General features: G+C 34.9%; 1 protein-coding gene across 2 annotated transcripts in view; it reads right to left on the reverse strand.

The window, feature by feature from the left end:
- The window catches only part of NAV3 (neuron navigator 3), a 263,498-nt gene that overhangs the window by 164,168 nt on the left and 76,155 nt on the right, over positions 1-23,175 (reverse strand). For both annotated transcript variants that reach the window (XM_004675863.2, XM_004675862.2), the window contains exons 4-5: positions 18,518-18,590; positions 15,842-16,025 (exon numbers count right to left, since the gene is read on the reverse strand). In XM_004675863.2, the coding sequence (XP_004675920.1) occupies positions 15,842-16,025; positions 18,518-18,590 (257 nt within the window). The remainder of the gene's footprint in view (positions 1-15,841; positions 16,026-18,517; positions 18,591-23,175) is intronic.

Raw genomic sequence — 23,175 nt, forward strand, 5'->3', positions numbered from 1 at the left:
AAAGCAGGAAAAGCATGGGTTGGGGGTGGAATCAGGGTAGGATGGGTCACTTGGATATCCCTGCTGCCAGCTGAGCTACTTGCTTTGCTGCCAAGCAAAGGGTATATTAGTCAAGGGATGATTCTTTGGGGATGCAGACATGTTTCCTATGTTTAATTTTACTCTATTACACTGGCCTGTGATAGAAATACACAGGCTCATAAAAGTAACTGGTTAAAAGAGGAATAAAGCTTTATATCTTGGGGGCTTTCCAGGCTCCTGAAACATTTTTCACAGCTGGCATGTATGCATTATACATGTTTATATATCATACATTCTATTTGCAACTATGTGGGACACTGATGAAGCTAGGCACAGCTGTAATAATAATTACAGGGCTAATCATAAAATAAAAACCAAAGTACATCTATAAAATAGGATCTTAATTTAAACTTTCAATTGAAAAATAAAAGCATCCTTAAAGAAGAAAAACCTTTGTTAATCCAAGAACAAGAGATCTACCTAAGTTTCACTGCTATGTTTTATCCTAAACTCTTCAAACAACGCAAATATTATCAGGAGAGATGACAGCGAAACAACGTACTTTCCTTTCAGGATTGAAGTCACCTCATTGTTTTTTCCTTCATGATTTTAAAGAAGGACCATGATTCCTACTTGGCCCACTTACATAGAAGTGGGAAAAGAATAACAAAATCTAGAGATGCTAACTGACTTTGCCAAAATCAATGTAGCTATATGTTCCATATGTGTTTTCCAATTTACTAGGAGAAAATATGCTACTTTTGTCTACAGTTACCATGCCCACATATATTATTCCCTCAAACTTGACTGTTGTCCACTTCCCTTGTAAATGAAAACTGTTATTTGGGGGAAAAATGAGGTTTTTTTGTTTTTGTTTTTGTTTTTTTTCCAATTTGCACTACCATTTAACATCTTGTAGTTGATCATCATGTACCTTCTGGCCTTCTGAAGATCTCTTTCATAGAGTCTCATATAAATAAACTAACCTGATCTGCCCACCAATAATTCAAGCACATGTTCTTTTTCTTATACTAGATAAAAATTAAAAGCAGGGCGGGCCCTCCCTGGTGGCGCAACGGGTTAAAGCACAGCATTGAGAATCTAAAGCCGCTTCCGCATGAGTTCGATTCCCACCTGCTCTGGAGGTGACCACATGGTGTGGCAGACCTCTCCTGACCCTCCCGCTGCTCCCCTCAGCAGTGTACTTCGTCGATCTGCCTGTTCTGTTCCCCACTCTGTCTCTGGTGAAGCCTCTCACCGCCCCTGAGCCTCTGGCCTGTACCCCAGTTCTGTATGCACAAATAAATAAATCTTTAAAAAAAATTAAAAGCATGGCAGTTTATATGTCTTCTTTCCATAAAGAGAAGCATATCTCCTTTCACTTAGTTATCTGCTTCACACCTAATATTTCAAGTAAAATCCACAAGAAGCTGGAATTAATACTGCAGCATATCCATCACCATCAATAGCAACTGAAGAAAACATTTGAGAATTTCCCTGACTTCCAAATCACCACGTTAAACTCACTATTTTCCTTCTTAATCCCCCAAGTCCTCATCAGATCTTCTATTATTTTATTTCTTTACAAAGTCACCATTTTATTTTAGTGCTGTACACTTAAGACCTCAACAATTAACAATTACCATTTTCCTTTTGTTTAATGCAGATAAGGAATCAATACCAGTCATTGGTAACCATGTTCTTGAATTTCCATGTTTTTCACGCTAATTCAATCTTCATCCCAACCACCATTTCCCATTACACCACTAGCTACTTTTTCTTAATTTTTTATCTGGTTCTGCCTCCCTGGCCAGCAGAAAAGCTTTTTTCCCACAGTGCTTATAATACTGCTTCCAAGTTTCAGATAAACAAGCACACTTGCAACAGAGCCTGCAGGTGAGCAGATATAGCCAATTCAGTTTTTTAGTAAAACAGACACAAGAGACAAGCAGATACAGCCCTGGGGCAAGTGGTAATAAATACCACCAGTGAACTAAGGATTTCCAGACCTCTGGATTGAAGATGGCATTTTTGTTGTCAAATGAGACTCCGACAAGCGGAGTAGAAAAAAGAATCAGCATGAAAAGCATAAGAGAAATAAAGTACTTTGAGACTCACTGTGGGTTCTACTAAAGGAAATATCTGCTCCTTGATTTGATAAAGCAGAATATCAAGGGAATTCTTTCCATTTTCCCTAACATACAAAGGAAGAGGAAGAAACTAAAGACAGTCAATAAAAAAGATGAAACTCATCTGGTGTTCAATACACAGCAGGATCCAAACTGTCAAAACTTTCTAATCCAGCTTCAATGCAAATTCCCATGTGGAACTATACTACTCATTTATTGTAAAGAAAGAAATGTTTCTCAAAGTAAACAGATCCTGAGTTGAGATTACGCATTTTATTAACCACCAGAGCATTGTTACTCCAAATGCTGTCTATACAGATCAACAAAATTGGCTTCCACAGAGATCTGTTGAGTCGTTACTACATTTCAAGTCTCATCTGAGACCTACTGAATCAGAATCCACATTTTAACAGGATCCCAAGGTAATTCCTATGCATATTAAAAATTAAAAAAAAAAAGTATGCTCTACAGGACAGCTACACATGTCCAAACTTGAAGGGAAAAAAACTTAAAAGTTTTCAAAAATAAACAGCATAATCTAAACATTTCAAGCATTGCCTCCATCTATCTCACTGTTGTTTCAGATACTGTTGATAACCTCCTATTTCTAGAAATCTTAATTTTACTTAACTTTCTTTTATTTTTTTTAACTTGTGTGTTTTAAATTTAGATAATGTTGGTTTACAGCACTGTTTGGTTTAGAGGTAGGATCACACCTCTTCAGGTGTGTGTAACCATACCACACCCACCACCAATGCATCTAAAGTCACTACTATGGAGAGAAGTTACAGGGACACAGGGAGTGAAGAAAAGGAGAAAACCAGGATGGCTCCTAGCATGGATTACACAGCACAGTTTCACAGAAGCAGGGTGCAGGGAAAATATACTGAATATCCCCGGTATAAGCTACAAAAAGAAGTGAGCTCACTAGTCAAAAGATAAAGTAAAAGGAAATACTAGGAAGATGGATATTTAGGAGTGTGTAAACCTACCTTTAGAGTAGAACTAAAGATCTCTTCATGGTCATTTTATGATGGTTCTCTCACCAAGTATATAAGTGATTTTGAATTTGAATAAGTGAATAAATAAGAAATTGAAGACATAAGATTAGGGTTTTTTAAATGGTAAATATATATAGATACTAAGAAATTTGAGTTTTGTGTTCCATTTAGTCTAATAAATATATATTTCTTGGTATAATCAATAATTAACTAATAAATCAGTACTGAATCATTAAAATTATTTTATTGGCTTAATGTATAGAATTGCACCATGCCAGAAATATTAAATTTTGAAAAAGTATGTGTAAGCATGCAGAGATTAATGCAGAGAAGTAAAACCTTACAACTATGGGTACTAACTCAAAACCCTTCACAAGAAGTTTGATTAGATATTTAATGTAACTACAATGGACTTCAGGTTTAGAAGGGGAAATACAAAAATAACAGGCAGGTATGCAAAAATTGGCACATTACAATATCTATTTGCTATGAATGAAACATTACACTGAAATCCTAGTAGTAAAGATCTCATCTACTGGTTAATAACAGAATCTAGATCTAACCAGATCCAGTTCATCAACCCTCTTCCTGTTTCCTCATTGCCCTAAAAGACAATGATTAAGCTCACCTACCTTAACTCTCACTTAGAAATGCGTTGGGTTCAAATAAGTGTTGTAATAGTTAAAAAAGAAAATCCAGTGCCATTGTGATGTAGATATCAGAGCCCCTGGATTCAAAATGCCCTCAGCAGAGGCTCTATGAATATTCTGATGAAGTCAGAACAATAAGTCTATACCCTTTGCTTCTCACTTACAGGTTTTGATAGTAAATATGTTCTTATTCTAAAAATCACAAGCATAGACCTCTCTGTACAGTTTTTGTAACAGTTTTATAGGTTTTATCTCTGACTTGCACTCTCCTGATTTATAATGACTGTGGGATCATAATTTCTTGAAATCAGATACAATTACAACTGATTCTCCCTCAAACTCTCTGGACACTACTCACTCTTTCTGTTTCCTGAACTCAACAATATAAATCCCTATACATCCTAATCCTATAAAAAATCATAAGAAAGTATCCCTCTAGGACATCCACATATGTTCCCAAAGCAACTTGCACAGGGGTGTGTGAGTCTTCCAGACACAATATTCTTAAGCCATGGATCATCAGAACATTACCAAACACAGGATTTAAATAATCCTGTGCATTTTATTTTAATGTGATGTTTTGTGTTGTGACACAATGAGCAGATGAAAATATAGTTTGATATGCATATAAAATTCATTTAACATTTCAACCACAGTTTTATGTTAGATTTATACTCCGAATCCCACAATTAATTTGAACACAAAGATAAAAGTTTGGAAAATGAAGCATTTCTCAGCAACAACAAAAATCAATTCATCTGGAAGAAAGTGGTAGAAAGCTGACTACCTAGAAGCAAATTTATTCCAACACAAGTTAAAGGAATTCTCTTGTTTGCTCATTTTATCCATAAATGTGGTCTCCATAGCTGAGCCTTCCTTTCTTCCCCAAGCTTTATCCTCTTTTGTGTAATATATATATATATATATATTCATTTCTGTAATTCCAGCCAGACATCACAATGTTCCCAAACTCCTATCCCTGGCCCTGAGTACTCTTCCGGGTTCAAGAGGCACATTCTGGACACCAACATCTAGAAGTCCCACTGAACTATTCAATTCATGAAGTGTGATGTCAGACTTTTTCCTCCCAACCTCATGCTCAGATTTCCACCATTTCATTACTGTTTCCTTACTGAAATACATCCCTACTCATTAACACAAATAGAAATAGGGTGATTTTCTTTGCTTCTTTCCACAAAATAGTCACAAAATCCATTTTCCTAGTCAGACTCTCATATCTATTAACAAACTCTTCATTCTCTTGCCACTATAGCTGCAGTGTACCTCCCAACTCCCTCTCAAAGCACAATTTTTTTCTTTTCCCTGTCACCAAGGCCCTACTCCTACGTTATAAATAGCATCATTTTTCCTCTGCCAAAAAGATCCCCAAAGCAATTTTCCTTTGCGTTCAAGAAATATAAGTCCCAGTTCCCAGGCATAGCATTCAGAGCCTCTATAAATTGACCTCTGCCTACATCTCTAATGTTATCTCTCATCACACCCTGTGGCAATTTAAACACACAAAGCTCTAATAAATTATCCCATGTGCTTTCACTAGGTCTTTGTCCACTCCCCCTCCCCTTGAATCTGGGTGGGCTTGTCATGTAGAAGCCAGTTCCTGAGACTGCCCTGCTGGCAAGTCATGTGTGCTCCCTTCCAGCTACACTGTCAGGCATGGGGATAAAGGAGTCATCTTGGAAGTGGATTCTCCAGTCACAAATGTTCTGCCTGCCAGTAGTTTGCAACACCCAGTCATTCCACATTTCCCTTATGGGGCCCAGACACAAAGGAGCATGGCCATCACCATGGCACCCTTTCTGATTCCTAGGCTCACAAATTCATGAGCATATAGGATGGTTATTGTTTTATACCACTATATTTGGTGTCTTAACATCAATCGATACAAAGAACACAATTCTTACATCTCTATCATGCAGGTTGTTTCCTCATTGTAACACAGCATCAGTGTCTTCCTATCGGGTCTTTCCTCTAATGTGGTCACCAAGTAACTTGTACTCTGTGAGATTCATGAGTATATCTTATTTAGCTATCTGTTAAAATATCTAGGTTCTCTATTACATTGTGGGCAGTTTGAAAGCTAAATGCATTATATTATTTCAGTCATACATCTAGGATTATCCTTGATACATACTGGGCACTGAATATTTGTGGAAAGGTCACATTTGATTTTTTTTAAATGTATTTATTTATGCATACAGAAATGGGGTACAGGCCATTGGTGTAGGGGCAGTGAGAGGATTCACCAGAGAAAGAGTGGGGAACAGAACAGGCAGATCAACAAAATACACTCCTGAGGGGAGCATTGGGTGGGTCAGGAGAGGTCTGCCTCACAATGAGGATCACCTCCAGGTGGGATCGAACTCATGCTGAAGTGGCTTTAGCTTCTTAGTGCTGTGCTTTAACCCGATGCACCACCAAGGAGGGATACATTTGAATTATTTTTAAAGATTTTTTTACTTAAGCATACAAGAACTGGGGTACAGGCCAGAGATGTAAGGGGTGAGAGCGGGGAGCAGAACAGACAGACTGACTGAAATACACTGCTGAGGAGAACAGCAGACAAGACTGAAAAAGTTTGCTGTGTCATGTGGGTCACCTCCCAGGTCAGAAATCGAACTCTTGCTGCAGTCGCTGCAGAAAGCTTCATAGTACTATATTTTAATCCCTTGTACCACCAGGGAGGTCCATTTGAATTTTTAAAAAAGATTTTATTTATTTATGCATGCAGAAATGGTGTACAGAAACAGAGTGGGGAGCAGAACAGGCAGATCTACAAAGTACACTGCTGAGGGGAGCAGTGGGAAAGAAAGGAGAGGTCTGCTGCACCATGTGGGTCACCTCCTAGGGCAGGGGTCGAAGCACCCACAGCTTGGCTTAGATTCACAGTGCTGCACTCCAACCTGCTGCACCACCAGGGATGACCCTGAATCTTTAATTATTAATGAAACAGAATATTAGGCTCTAAAGTCATAGATAAAGGAACATTAGAAACAGTATTATCTTTCCTTAAAAGATTTAATTTATTCCACATGGTATCCATCAACTATGTCCAAATGAACAGTGATTGGTTCAGCAAAACAAAATTGGATATGAAACTAAAAACTAGTAACTCTTAAAATGTGTATATATAGACACATATATGTATATACATGTATAAATGTATATAGTATATACATATATGTATACAGTATATATATTCATAGTAAATATGTATATAGTATATATAGTATAAATACAACTATGTTATGTTTATTAGAGCAAGGTTGAGCTTAAGGGCAATTTTTCATATTATGTTGTTTTTTGTAATTGCTCATTTATATTGAGATAATTTAGAAAATTTATTTACAATTACTCTTGTTTCCTCCTTTGCCTATTTACGTTCAGACTTAGAGCCATCAAAACACTATATAGAATCGTATCCAGTCAGACATTTAATACTACAGATTCACAAAACAAAGACATGTTTAGTCAAAAATCAAGGTCATCCTTTAGCAGAGTAAGGAGGAATACAAAGAGTTTAATTACAGAACATGATGCAAGAAATGTATTGGTCATAGGTTCTGAAGAATAATTTTTTATCTTCTAATTTTCTGTTAAAAGATGGTATTATTTTTAAAAGGTGGAACTATTTCTTTATAAATTTACTAAAGATAGGGGCCTCTGGTGGCACAGGGGTTAAGACAGCACTACCAACACGAGGGGCCACCTTGGAGGCCTGAGTTCTATGCCTGGCCAGGGAAGTGACCCACAGGGTGCAGCAGACCTCTTCAGTCTTGCCTACTGCTCCCTCAGCAGTGTATTTCAGTAGCTCTGCCTGTTCTGCTCCCCACTCTGTCTCTGGTGAATCCTCTAAATCCACCCCCACATCCTCTGGCTTATACCCCAGTTATTCTATGCAAAAATAATAAAATCTTTAAAAAATAAAGTCACTAAAGATAGCTTGAGCCAATATTAGCTATAAATCACCCAAGATATATTATAATTACACATATGGCAAATCTTTAAGGAGTTTCAGGCAAAGTAAGAAACGTAGCAGTAAGTAAAGCACACCCACAAAAATTTGCAAGATTGAAAAATATTTCCGTATCTACCCTATGACGTATAAGGGTAAAGATGAACTACATAGTCAGAACTAAGGTTTAGTGTTGATGGCATTGCTGTGTTCCAAAATTAAGATTTCATAAATTCTTTAAATAAATTCTTCCTTTTTCCTCTGTAGGAACCTTGTGTATTCTTATAAAATGAAAACTGACAAGCTAATAATTCTAAAAAAGATTGAGGTAGTTAGCCAGTTCTGCAAACAATATCTTTTTGTACTGCAAAACCACATATTTCCCTTAAAAAAATACTTCAGATATTATCCAACAACTGCATCACATCAAAGTATGTGATAAAAATATTTTGTATACTTAAATTTTGCTGAGACGTCACTGAAAACAGTTGTTGCTTAATTTGTTAAGTGACTCAAATCTAAAGTTTTATCTACATCTGCTTCTTTTTAGTAGTTGGGTGTCTGAAATACCATCTTGATTGTACAGGAGACAGGTTAGTATGATATCTTATCCCATTAGTGAAATCTAGTGTGTAAATATATTATAACCTCTGCCTTAGCTTAAATCTCTACTGACAGTTAATAAGACCATCAGCATGGTCTGCTTTGGTAGGATCCCAAAACAGTAAGTAAAGAGGGTGCTGGCTACATGAGATAGAACAGCATCAAAGTCTCTTACTGCTGTAGGAATGTAGAACTCAAGGTAAGGGAGAATCAGGAATGCAGGCTCATATCTCTCACACTGTTACCATAAATTAGATTTTCTACAGTGTTGTCCTCATTTGTAGTTCAACATTATGCTGCTTTTTTTTACACTTGTAGTTTTTATTATGAAATAAAATATAGTGCAAGATAGTCAGTGCTTCATTCTAAAAAATGTATTTTAATGAAACTACCTTTAAAATATTGATGCTGAAAACCAATAGATAAAACTAGTTTGGTAAGGGGGAAATATAAACAAACTTTGGCAAAGATTACTGAGATTAGAAGTAAAACATCTGGATTTTTTTTTTAAAGATTTATTTATTTGTGCATACATAACTGGGGTACAGACCAGAGGCTCAGGGGCGGTGAGAGGCTTCACCAGAGACAGAGCGGGGAACAGAACAGGCAGATAGAGGAAGTACACTGCTGAGGGAAGCAGCGGGCGGGTCAGGAGAGGTCTGCCACGCCATGTGGTCTCCTCCGGGGCAGGCAAGAATCGAACTCATGCGGAAGCGGCTTTAGATTCTCAGTGCTGTGCTTTAACCCGCTGTGCCACGGGGGAGGGCCAAAACATCTGGATTTTTTTAACACTTCTAAATTCATAACATAATTTATGACTTTTACAATACTGTTTAATAAATAAACAAGAGGCACTTTTACTATAACTGGACACATCCAGAAAAAGAAATAATGCATAGGGTGGCCCCTTAGTTTACCTGATCTGGTCCCTTTAAAGCATTATTAAATGAGCCCTAAGCCATCCTTAAAGTCATCTACAAGTTTATGTTTACAGATAAACAAATCCAAACTTTCACTAGACCATTCATGGAAGGTTTAAATAGGAAAGGATCAGAGTACATGCCTGATTCTTCCTTTTATGATCTTGATTTATGTCATTACATAAATATTCCAATGATTTTAAAACATTCAGAAAAACCCTATAATAAAGTTTTGGAACTATCAATGTATAAAAAGATAGACTGCAAATCTTAATAAGCTTTGATAAAAAAATTAAAATAGGGGAAGATCCCACTAACAATTATGTAAATTAACGTTATCTTAATGAACAAAAAGAAATAGCAGCAATATGTACGAACACACATATACATACAGAGTTAGGATACTGTTACTGGACAAGGGAGTTCTAAACACAAATGTTGGTGTAGAATGCTGTCCTATACCCGATTGAGAAAGAAAAATGTCATTTAAATACATAAAGTTATAAATACAAAGTTAACAATAAAATAGAGTGTAGCTGCTGTATGTTAGCAGCACCTGGCAAGACGAGCCTCTAAGTATTATTTCTAGCTTCTCCTTCCCATATTCTATTTAAAAGATTTCAATCAAGATTTCACATCAACTATTCCACTGAAATAGTGCCTGTCACTTTTCCAGACAAAATTCATGGGTCAGATCCACACTCTTCCTATTGAAGTGCATTATTTGTTGCAGCTGAGGTTCTTCAGATAGATAATGATTAGAGTTTCAAATCCTAGACATTCTGTCTGAATTCAGTTTGAAGACTAGTCATCAAACTCACTGACATTTCCATTTTCGGAGTCTTGCCTGAAAACTAGGATTAATTAATAGTACATTTGTCACAGGATTGCTGTTAGGACGAGAGAAGGAAAGTGCATGTAAACTACTTAGGTACTAAGTGGCCCATGGTAGGGTCTACATAGAAATTACTATTGATCTCTCTTTTCTCCTTTGGAACTCTTTATTTACTTTCCAGGAAAAGAAGTTCTGTTTTTTTTTGTTTGTTTGCTTTTTGACCCACTTCATAGACTGTTTCGTGTCTGTCTCCTTTACCAGATCTTGCTATCACCCTTATTTCTAAACTTTGGTGGGTTTCTCAACCCAATCTTCAGTTTTCATCTATACACAGATTTTATGGATTTTTATCATGTCTAGTCTCATAACTCTTTATAATTTGTAAATGCTTTTTTCTATATTCATCTATCTCTAGAATTTTTAAATGAAACCTATAATATCTCATAAATCCAGTACTGTAATTCCAGTTATATATACCTAGTATATATACATCTCAAAGTTGACAAGTGAAAGTCTGATCATTTCCCTACCAAATCTGCCTTGCCAAATTCCTATCCATTCCTGCCATGTTTCCACAGACAAAACTAACAATGTTAGCGTCTCTTCTTGGTTTATAATTAGTTGCAAAACTGTCAACTAATTCTACTGATATATTTTCAAAATATATTTGAAATTAATATTCCTCTTTTCATTTTCACCATTATAGTTCAAGATTTTCCTTCAAGACTCCATGCTTTCACATTTTTCCACTAGAATCTATGCACAATATTCCATCATGACCTCTTGATTTCTTATATATATATATATATTATATATTATATATATATATATTATGTATATATTTATATACATACTATGTATGTTTTCCCTATGAAATTCCCACCACCAATTCCCCTGGACACCATCATCATAGTCCCTTGTGCTCTTCCCATCCTTGTCCCCTTGTCCTGGTCCCTCTCCCTCCTCTTCCTCTACAGAATGTCTCCGATATAAAGTTGCCTATTTTGATTTTTACTTATGATAGTTATTTTTTATTCTCCTGATTCCTTTTTTTTTGGATTCTCTACATTCCTCCTATAAGTGAGACCATCTGATATTTTTTTCTTTCTAGCTTATTTACACAATGGAATATTCCTCAGCAATCAAAAAGGATAAACTCATTCCCTCTGCAGCAATACCAATGGAGCTGAAAGGGGTTATGCTCAGTGAAAATAAGACCTCTTGATTTCTTTTTATTATTTTTTAAAAGATTTATTTATTTATTCATGCAGAACTGGGGTACAGGGCAGAGGTGCAGGGGAAGTGAGAGGAGTCACCAGAGACAGAGTGGGGAGCAGAATAGGCACATTGATGAAGTACACTGCTCAGCGGGTGGTCAGGAGAGGTCTGCCACGCCATGTGGTCACCTCCGGGGCAGGCGGGATTCAAACTCATGCAGAAGTGGCTTTAGCTTATGAGTGCTGCGCTTTAACCCGCTGTGCCACCAGGGAGGGTCCAAGACCTCTTGATTTTTATAACTGTTTATGTTCCTCCTTATGGCATATAGTAACAACTTCCCCATCTTTCCCAATAAAATCCAAAGTGCTTATACTAGCAACAAGAAACAAGATTATACTAACATCAACTTGCACTCTCTCTGAAATATATTCTAATCTTTATCTGCCTTTTTTTTTTTTTCTGATTCAACCCAATAGGGATATTTTCTTTTCTTGAAATAAACCAAATAGTTTTATAGGTCAAATGAGCCTATTTGTTTTATTTCAATTTAAGCATTTAGCTCTTGCTCTTCTGAACAAGCGCCTGAAACATTTTGCTATAAGATAGTAGAAAATCTAGTTCTGTCTCCTTTGTTCAATGTCATCCACTGACTAGTTCTCTTAGAAACAATTAGAATTATGCAAATATGGTCATTATGTATTTTTTTTTCTGGTTTATTTTTCCAACGTCCATCCTTCCAATCACACACACACACAGATATATGTGTGTGTATATATATTTATATCTACATAGATATAGATATATACATACATACATAAACATTTTCTTTTTCCTCCCATCATTAGCATGTAAGCTAGAGCACAAGGATTTTTTAATCGATTTTGTACATCAGGCATTAAAAAAGTGCCTGGACTTTACAAAGTGCTTAATAAATATTTTTTTAAAATGTGAATTGGGAATGGAAGAGTAAACAAATCAAAAGATAACTAAATTAATGAACAAAAACTAGTTGCAGGAATAATTTAACTAGTTTTATGGAAGCCATTACTAAAGTAACTACCTAAAATAATTAAACGAGTTACTTCTGTATAGACAGATGACTAAATGTGGGAAGATTTAAGCTGTTATTTTAATCACTGGATATTAATATATCAAATAGCCTTTACATGTTAAATAAAATTTAGAAGTGAAATGGAACAATTTTATCAAAGAAACTGAGACAGGAGGGAACATTTATCAGATTGACTTGGGGTTTCCAATGTGAGTCAGTATGTTTATTCTACATGTGCCATGTTCGTAAAGGCGAAAAAAGGAAGGTGGAAGTGCTTGGCTGGAAAGTCTATTATATGCTAAATGTTACACTAGGGAGTCACTGTATACATACAGTATTTTATCTAGTCTTAACACCCTTATGAAAGCTATCCCCATTCCAACAGCTGAGGTAAAAATTGTGGTATTTCAGCAGAGTTAAGTTGCAAAGTGAATGCCACACCGCTGGAAACTGGTAGGCAGAATCCAAATCCAGGTTTGCCTGACATAAAAATAACCCCAAAAATTATAGAGGCTGCTTCATCTATCACAACCAAAGTAGTAGCTATTGTACAGCTTTTAAAACAATGGACAAAGCATAAAACATATGCAAACTGTATTGTGTGCACACACAAGCATGCCTGTATGCATTTACACACTCATTTAAAATTACACAATTTTAAGAATAAATTCCTCAGTCACTAGCAACTATTTTTTTTTACTTACAATTATTTCTCTTTACAAATGATAAAAAAATTCTGTTTTTTAAAAAAGATTCATGAATGTCCTTTGTGTTTTGTTTAAAGTTTAATTGATTCACTGACTTTTTTGAAGAACACACTATAGGCCACAACACAGAGCTAAGTTAAGCAACTAATTGGAGCCAGGTTCACCAGGGCTTAAATTACCAGAGCCTTCCTGTCATCTTAAATTAAACTTCCTTCTATACTTTTCAAGATTTATAACCCCAGGCTGAGAAGCTGTAACCCGTCCCAGTTTCAGAGCGAATCTCCCAGAAGGAGATGATGTTTCCTGGAACTGAGGAAGGCAAATGTCCTCAATAGGGAGACAGTTCCAAAAGCAATGTGTGTGGCAGAGGTCACAAGAAGCTTGGGAAGGGTCTGCAAAGGGAAGAGACCGTCATTCAAAGACCATGTGCCTAGAGATTTTGCAACTTGACTTGTCAGTTGTATAGGAGAAAGTTCATCCAAACTGCAAGTGGATGCATTCTTGACTTTCTCCTCAATAATGAAAAGCAGAAGGGCAAACAATCATCTGTGGAGGTCATAATTCCCCCAAATTCCCAAAATAGCTTTTCTATTAGTGCAGTGAGATTTGGTATCATTACTGTGTTTAGCACTTCTGTCATCTATGTAATTTGTTACTACTTCACTTGCACATTAGCTTTCTTTCTTTACATGCTTTATTCTATAAAATAGAAAATTAATTGTTCATATGATTCAATAATTTCCACTTGTAAATTGGTAAAATTCTCCGATATTCAATAGTAAGATGAAATGCCATTTGCTAGCCTGGACTGAACTTAATTAAGATAATATGTTTATATTAAAGAAAATAATCTACCATTTTAAGCTTTTAGCAAAAAAAAATCATCATGTTTCACATATTCCTTTATCCAAATACATCATGTATAACTAGGTCACCCATAAAAAAAGTAAATTTTTTGTCTTATAAATTTATTTCACTCTAGGCTCTCCCAGGTGGCACAACAGGGAAAGCACTGCATTATGAAGCTCTCAGAAGCCACTGCATCAAGAGTTCGGTCCCCAGCCAGGGAACTGACCCACATGGCGTGGCAGACCTCTCCTGCCTTGCCTGCTGCTACCCTCAGCAGTGTACTTTGTCAATCTGCATGTTCTGTTTCCCTTTCTATCTCTGGTGAGTCCTCTTATCCACCACACCTCCAGCCTGTACCCCAGTTCTGTTAGCATAAATAAAAAAATTACAAAAATAAATTTATTTCACTCTAATGCATTACCAGGTAGTCTCAGCAAAGTTATATTTTCATAAGAGAGAGTTTGCGCTTGTTGGTTGGTTCGTATGCCAGGCATTGTATCTAGAACTGTGGTTTCTGAACTGAACTGTTAGTTTTCCGTGTGGACTAAAACTCTACTTGAAAGAATCACCATATGAAAAAAAGAGGAGCAGAAATATCCTGAATGTCTGACACATATTTACTGATGGAAATGAACTTTCTGAGATTAAAAAGGAGAGAATTCATCTGTACCTTGTTTTCCAAACAAGAAACAGCATTTCTCTCATCTCCATCGAAAATAACTGTGACTAATTTCATGTTGAAAGACACTTCACATTGAACATCTTCCTTCCTTATGAAAGTCACAGCTATTTATGCAAGTGGTAACTACTTGATACCCTGGTCCAGGCAGGAACAAATGTAACATTTTATATGAAAATATTACTTTCATCTTGTGATCGTTTTTTTCATGTGCTAATTTGACTAGGCTGCAGTCTTAGCTAGTTAATGAAACACTAAACGAGGTGCTGCTTTGAAAATTTGTAAGATTGTGTTCAAATCCATAGTAGTTAACTTTCAGTGAGGAAAATGATCCTACATAATCTGTTGGAGAGCTGATTCAACCTGTTAATAGGTGTTAAAAGGTAAAAATGAGGATTTCTGAGAGAATAAACTGCACTTGTGTAAATCAGTTTTGGCCCATCCCAAGAGAGCTTCAGTTGGTGATTCTTGCATCTCCATAGAAAATGCACCAGTCTCAGCTTTTCAAACTTTCAGAGGCAGTCCTCACAATCCTAACAACCGATTCTTCATAATAAATTTCAATAAATATATGACTGGTTCTGCATTTCTGGTTGAAACTTGACTGAAAGAATCTCAAATGGAGAAAAAGCAGAAGTGGAAAAAGGAAGTTGCCATGGCCTGTCAGCACCCCAGACTATGGATACACTTATAAATAGACTCAAGGCAGACAAACACATCCGTGTGCATATAAATACATGTGCACATACAGACAAGTTCACCATTAAAAACAATATGTTGACAAAACCACATATTCTATACTCAAAAATCCTGAAATTTTTGATAGACTTGCTTCTTTGCAATCAAAAGCATCCAAAAGATCACTACTCCATTGGAGACTAGGACTCCACAATACATTCTAAATATAAAAGTGCTTTACAAAAGGAAGTGACCACGTCATGTCACTTATAGAAAAGACATTTCACACACATTGAAACAAGCAACAACCATGTTTCAAAAACACACAAAGATATTTCACCTGTAAGGTGATAAATGTGGTTCATTCAAACAACAGTGATGTGGTCTGATCTTTCATAAAACTAGCTGAATAACCTCATCACATTGATAGAACTGCATGAATGTTTTTTCAATCTCACAAACAATGTTTTAAGAAATGCTGTGTCCACAAAAATAAATAACAAACATATCCTTGTTTCCTTCCTTACCTGGACTGCATATCTTGTTGGGTTTTTGCCTGGCTGGCTTCCACCTGAGGGGAGGTGTGGGTGACTCGCTGCTGAAGTTCCACCAAGGACTGGTAATACTGCTGCTGGTGGTGCTGCTGCTGTTTGTAGCGAGATAAACTGAAAAACAGCCCTAGAATGGCTTTTAAGTTTCCATTTCTTATTTCTGTATCAAATGGAAAAAAATAAAAGCAGTATCATATAAAGTGAATTTTTCTTTAGACATGAAATTTTAGATGCAATTCGCTTAGAATAAATCTATGAAGATAGAAATGAAACTTGAGTCTCTCAATGGTAGTTTTGAGCAAATCTGAGTTTCTGCATTATGCTGATACTCTGAAGTAACTTGGAATTTCATGGAGATTTGAAGGGACGGAGGATGCAGAGAACAAAGGTTAGTCAAGTTTTGCTCTTTGGAGATGCTCTCTGTCTTATCCCAACTACTTGATTTAGCGCTTTGGCTCCCACAAAAATACACACAGCTGTTACCAATATTGTAAAAATCATGTACTGGAGAAAAGCCACTCAAATGCCCTGCATTATAGAGAGGATGTAGGTGCAATTTATAACATCACTCATCCAACAATTTATTATCTAATGATATCTAAAATCTAACTAGTATTACCTAATATCTAAAATCATCTAACTTTATACAACATCCTATAATATTAAATAAAATAATGAATGGGCTAAGTATTCTATAACATGAGCCTAGTTCTTTGCTCTGGTAGTTATAATTCTAAAAGTAGGAAAAAGAAATAACTTAGTTAAAGAAGCAAAATATGTGTATATAATTATCATAATATTTTAATAACCACTGCTATTTTAAAGAAGGGTCATTCTTTTAGAAGGATAAGATTTTATATCTCCTTTTGAACTTAAGGGACATTAATAAGCTTTTTTGATTTCTTGCTGTCTCTTATAGTTGGTAGTGCCACCCAAATTATATAGTTATATAGTGGAATTATTCATTCAAATGAGGCAATAAGTTGTTCTTTACATTTATTTCCCTAATCCTTCCTCACAGTTGCCATAACATAAAAGAATGATTTGACCAATGCAGGCTACTCTGAGAAAATAATAATTTTTTCCCTGTAACCCAAAATGTTATTTTATGCATTTTCCCTTGAATTTCTTTTTTAATTATTACATATGTTTTATTAATTTGGAAAAATATTGGGGACACTCGTAAGTTTTACAGGGTGGACACCATCAACAGGTTTATATTAATAAAGGATGTAACATGAGAATTAAGAGACAAGAAATGAACAAAAAATAGTGTTCTAGTCTGCTTTTAATCATTTAGGAGTTGAAATGATATCCTTGGGAATCTTACCAAATTTTATTCCAAATAATAGAACCACCAGTAAAGTTGGAAACTGTTCTGTGGCCACTGAACATAAAATATTTTATTATATTCAATAGTAAAACAATGTACAGAAAAAATAAATTTAAAAGAAAAGTAAATTTAAATACAGAAAAAAAGAGAAATGTAAATAATTTTACCAAATGCCCAATATATGTCAGAAGCTGCATAGTTCCTCTTATTTCATGGCTAGCAAAATTTAAGAACTTAACATTGTGCAATATTTCTAATATCTGTGGCAAAAACCTTTCAAACACATTCACTGTAGCAGAAACAACAATCCTAAATCATCAAAGTGTTCAATGGTATGTTGCATAATTGTTGAATATTATAACTATTCTAATTTAAAATGGTTAATGTGATGCAGGTTCCAGAGGACTTGCTACTTTATAACCTAAGCAACAGATTTTTGTTATTAATACTTGCAAAATTAGGAAATGGTTTACTAAAATATGTACATTCAAATTTCTCAATGATACACATACACACACACACACATACACTATATTAATAGTGTACTATTAAAAATTCAAGTTGTTCAAAAAATTACCATGCCTTTATGAATCTGACTATTTTTATTTAGAATAAAAAATAGGCAGGAGGACAAAAGGAATGATGGACCAATAGAATGACAGATAGAGAAGAGTTGGAAATGGAAATACCATTTAGATTTAAGAATATTTGATTATTGCAAGTTTTCATACACTAACCACTTTTATACATAGAAACAAAAGTGGTTCACAAAAACAAAATTAGTTCAGTCTTTTCCTATTTTTCTATATTTTGATTTTAGTGATAACCTTTAAAATATTTAAAGTTCTTAAAGCCTTTACATATAACTTATTAATGCTATCAGATTTAATTACTTAAGACCTCCAATGACTTATTTATGACAATCACTACCAACTTTATTGTGTTATAGAAATGTTGGTGGCAAAATAATATTTAAACATTCATCATACTGTTTTACTTTTATTTATTTTGCTTTATTGTTATTATCCAGCATTATCTGCCCATCCATGTACCTACTTGATATTTTAAAATTTCTATGTGCTAGTAATAACATAAAGACCTTTGTTAATCCTCCCCCTCCTATATATTTGGTCATAATACAAAATATAGAACATATTAGAATAATTAAAAAAAACACATTTATGTTTCTCTCATTCTGGAAATTCTACTAATCTCCTTTATTGCATTTAGAAGCGATATATTGTCACTTTACAGTTCTTACATTATGAAAAATCTTTTACAAATACATTTGCCATTGTGACAACGGTGCTTTTTCTTACCTTCAGCAGATAGACCTTGAACATTTACTCCTCTGGCTGCTAGAAAACTAAGGCAGACATCAACATTTTCAATCTGTAACATGAAAAGCAATGAAAAGGCAACTTAGAGGGTTCTTTTTAAATAAATAAATGAGCTAGAATGAAACTAGAGAAAACAATAAAGAAGGAATGAATACTTTACATTCATTTCATACAAGAGAACTTTACCAGTATTTAACTAGAATTATTTTGGGTAATGGCAGAATGAACATAAAGCTTTCATTGTTCATTTTCATACTTAACAAACAATCCATAAAGGCCTGATCTAGAATGGCATTCTTACAGATTAACAACCCACCTACTTACCACAAAAATGAATCTTGTGCTTTTAAGTAAGTATCAACAAAGTATCCAAGAAGGAGGAAACTCTTGTTTGTATGAATTGTAGAATGCTAGGATGTGGGTAATTGAGATTCAATGAGTAATAACCACTACAAATGCCCAGAGATGGTGAAAGGGTTGAAACAAGTAACAAATAAAGTATATTTTCATCCTAAACCACAGCAAGTCTTCATTCAAAAGTTATATTTATATTTCTATAGTTGGCTAATCCTCTGATTAATTATAGTACTGCCTTTGTAATTTAAAGGAATGATGACATGTCATTTAACTCGTTAGTTTCAAGATGATAACCAACTTGACCATATAAAGTGAGAAATGCCAAATTATTGAGTTAAGTTAATTCATAAGTTGATCTCAATTTGGTCATGGAGTTGTACAGTAAGACTTCCTTAAAAAAGAGTAGGAACTAGAAATATCCAGTTCTTTATGAGTCATCAACCTTTTTTTTAATTCCATATATCTTATAATTCTAAAGTAAATAAATTTAATGTTAATACTTGGCAAGATATTATTTTCTGTCTTATTAAATTCTCATCAAAATCTATGCGTGAGGACATAGGGAGTTCTGCCAATGTCCTCTCTAGCATAGCTTCATATTAAGGTCAAAAAGTCTCTTAAAGAAAATAAAAAGAAAAAAGAAATTCAAGAAAGTCCTCATGAAATGAACAATTATTTACATTCCTTTTTAAATGTAATTTCGTGCAGAATTGAATTTAAGTAATAATATCCAGTGAGGTTTTTTTTTTTTTTTTTTTTTTGCTTAAAATAATCAACGCCAAGGTATGTACATTTGCTATGAAGAAAATAAAAGGGATTTTTATATTGATTTCAAAATGTTTTACTAAAATTATTCTATGGAAACAATTATAGAGTTGAAGACATTAAATACATGACCAGATGGATCTTGTATATTTCGCTACTTACTTCCAAAGTTTTACACTTACATAATGCAAACAACAGTATAAATCAATATTAACTCCATAATTTTTAAAAATCCTTCAACAACCTAGCATTATACTTGGTATAAAATAAATGTTTAGTAAATACCTAAAGAACAATGGAGGAAAAAAGAACTAGAGCCCTCTCAGTCTTCCTTGTACTTAAGGAAGAAATGAATGTAAGGAGAAAAGAAACAGTGACAGTATCATTCAAGAGGTTGCAAGTTGGATTCTCTTAACAATATTTAAAATATGCTATTGTGCCCAACCCCAGAAGTAATAATCAGTTATTCTGCTGTTTTCAGATTTTGTTTTGATCTCAGTCTGCCTTCCTCGCTACACATTAAACCAATGACTTTTAGACAGAGTCTCACATAAAAATGAGCAAAATAAGGCAATAAATGAGCAAATAGATGCAATGCCCAAATCATACGAAATTTAGATCAGCAAAACTAGACAATAAAACACAATAGAATAGTGATGAACTTTGGACAGGTAACATCTAGAAAGGAACACAATGGGTACCACTTGCTGGAAGTATTCTTTTTACCCAGGTGTAGGCACTTTCTCTGTTTTACCTCAGTTTCTATTAGGGTTCTTTATACTCTTATGTTTTCTTTCAATTAAACATAAAAATAAAAGAATTGATAGGCCCTCTCTTGTGGCACAGAGGATTAAAGCAGAACACTGAGAACTCTGAGTTCGATCCCCACCCCGGGATCTGCCTGTTCTGCTCCCTACTCTGTCTCTGGTGAATCCTCTCACCACCCCTGCATCTCTGGCCTATACCCCAGCTCTGTATTCACAAATAAATAAATCTTAAAAAAAAAAAAAAAGATTGGTACGCTGTTTTTCTTTCTTTTTTTGAGAACATGCTGTGACTATCTGAGGGTAGATACATGACAGCCTGTTATATGGGTAAGGATAAGAATGAAAGTGAAAGAAAGAGGGTGGTTCAGAGAAAGGAAGTGACAGTGAAGGTAAGGAAAAATGATCAGATTCGGGCTATAGTTTGAAGGAACCTAGTAGGTGTTTAGGGCATTAAATAGGAAGAGTCAAGTCAAGAATGACTCCAATCGTTTTGGCCTCAATCACAAGATGAAGTCTCCATTCACTATAAGATTTATAAATAAATAAATAAATAAATAAATAAATAAATAAATAAATAAATAAATAAATAAATAAATAAATAAATAAATAAATAAAAAATTGAAAAGTTCTGGTCTATTAGACATCCCAATGGAGATTTTGAGTGGGCATTTGGACACACAATCTGAAGTTCAATTGAAAAGTTAAGCAATGGAGATTTCAATCTGTAAGTTATCATACACAGATGGTAATAAAAGTTGTGAGACTAGATTAAGTCACCAAGCACATGCAAATATAAAAGAGAGAACAATGAGACTTGAGAGACTACCCCTGGAAAGTAGAGGAGGCACCAACAGGGAATATTAAGTAACAGCAACCGGGGAAATGCAAGGAAAATCAGGGGAGTGTGAGGTAGAGGAAACTATATGAAGTATATTTATTTATGCTGTGGGTGAAAGCTCTATTCAAAGATGCTGGTAAATCAACTAAGTGAACTCAGAACTGACTACAATTACTGAGGGAATGAATGAATTAGAGCAAAGACAATGCTTTTATGCCTAAAAATTCAAATTTCAAAACTCAATAATTTAAAATGAGATTTATAACCAAATGAATCACCCCATTATTACATGCAAATATAATAAAAATATCTGATATGAAATATATTATAAAATACACTAAATGTATACATATATAAATGTATGCATATATATGTATATATATATATATTTATATGTTGAGAGATAGGCAGAATTACATATCTGACCAGCAGACTGTAATATAAGCTCCATAAAGAATCTTTTCTTCTTTATCCATTCCTTTCTGCTTAACATCTAGAAGAGTACTTAAGAAATCTACAATTATTGAGGGAGTGAATGAACTGGAGCAAGGAAAATGTTTTTATGCCTAAAAATTCACATTTCAAACATTACTTAGTAATTTAAAATATTATTGATAATCAAATTTAGTGCATCTACCTGCCAAGTCAACTTAAATTTCTAGTCTTACTTCAGTTTCTCTCTGAAGCTCATCATATTCACCACCAATGGAAGCAACAAGTCTTCTGCTTTTCCCCCTTACACCTATTCTCACCCCCTCAACCCCACTCCTGTACTTCATTCCAGACTGGCACAAAATAGTTCCTAAATGCATTTTTATAAGATAAATTACTAAAATAACACAGAACACTAGGTTAAGCTCTAATAGTATTTGGACCAAAAATCTAGTTGTTTGTTCTTATTGAAGGCAAGGAAGAAAAAACTTGCATACTGGAAGACAGATAGTGGTGATGACAGTAGAGAACTAAAGCTTGCTGATAGCAGACATGCTATTAAGAAATAGAAATGTTGGGACCTCCCTGGTGGCGCAGCGGGTTAAAGCACTGCACACAGAAGCTTAAGCCACTTCCGCATGAGTTCGATCCCCGCCTGCCCTGGAGGAGATCCACATGGCGTGGCAGACCTCTCCTGACCAGCCCTCTGCTCCCCTCAGCAGTGTACTTCATCAATCTGTCTGTTCTACACCCCACTCTGTCTCTGATGAATCCTCTGACCCTCCACATCTCTGGTCTGTACCCCTGTTCTGTATGAATAAATAAATAAATCTTAAAAAAAAAGAAAGAAAGAGAGAAATAGAAATGTCAAAGGCTCAGTCAAATTCTGAGCCTCTAGGTAAAGCTGTCGATAAAGATATTGAAAAATTGTGTGTAGAGGAAGCTTGCTGTCATATTTTAGAGTTGACAGAAAACATTTAAAAGAATTTCCGTAACTCTGAAGTAAACAGAGATGATCTTATCTGACTCTTTCAATTTTAAAAAATGAGATGAAAACCAGCTCGTAAATATCATTATTTGGAGGATTCAATGAAAGTATACATCTAAGCACTTACCTTAGTACAAATATATGACACATAGTCAGAACTTGTACTCAAGAAACAACAGCAATTATAATTTGTACAATAGTCTTTAATATTAATAAATTTAATATTAATAGAGGATATTGATGGTATAAAATGTAGTCTTTTCTATTTTTTTGGCATTAGAACATTTCTGAGAATTACCCATATTGCTTCCCAAACTTTTAATTCAATGGTTCATAAAAATGGCTATATATGGCCCTCCCTGGTGGTGCAGCGGGTTAAAGCACAGCACTGAGAATCTAAAGCCGCTTCCGCTTGAGTTTGATTCCCGCCTGCCCGGAGGTGACTACATCGCGTGGCAGACCTCTCCTGACCCGCCCGCTGCTCCCCTCA

The sequence above is a fragment of the Condylura cristata genome, unplaced genomic scaffold (assembly GCF_000260355.1).
Source record: "Condylura cristata isolate star-nosed mole 26May11 unplaced genomic scaffold, ConCri1.0 scaffold00004, whole genome shotgun sequence".
Taxonomy (NCBI): Eukaryota; Metazoa; Chordata; class Mammalia; order Eulipotyphla; family Talpidae; genus Condylura; species Condylura cristata.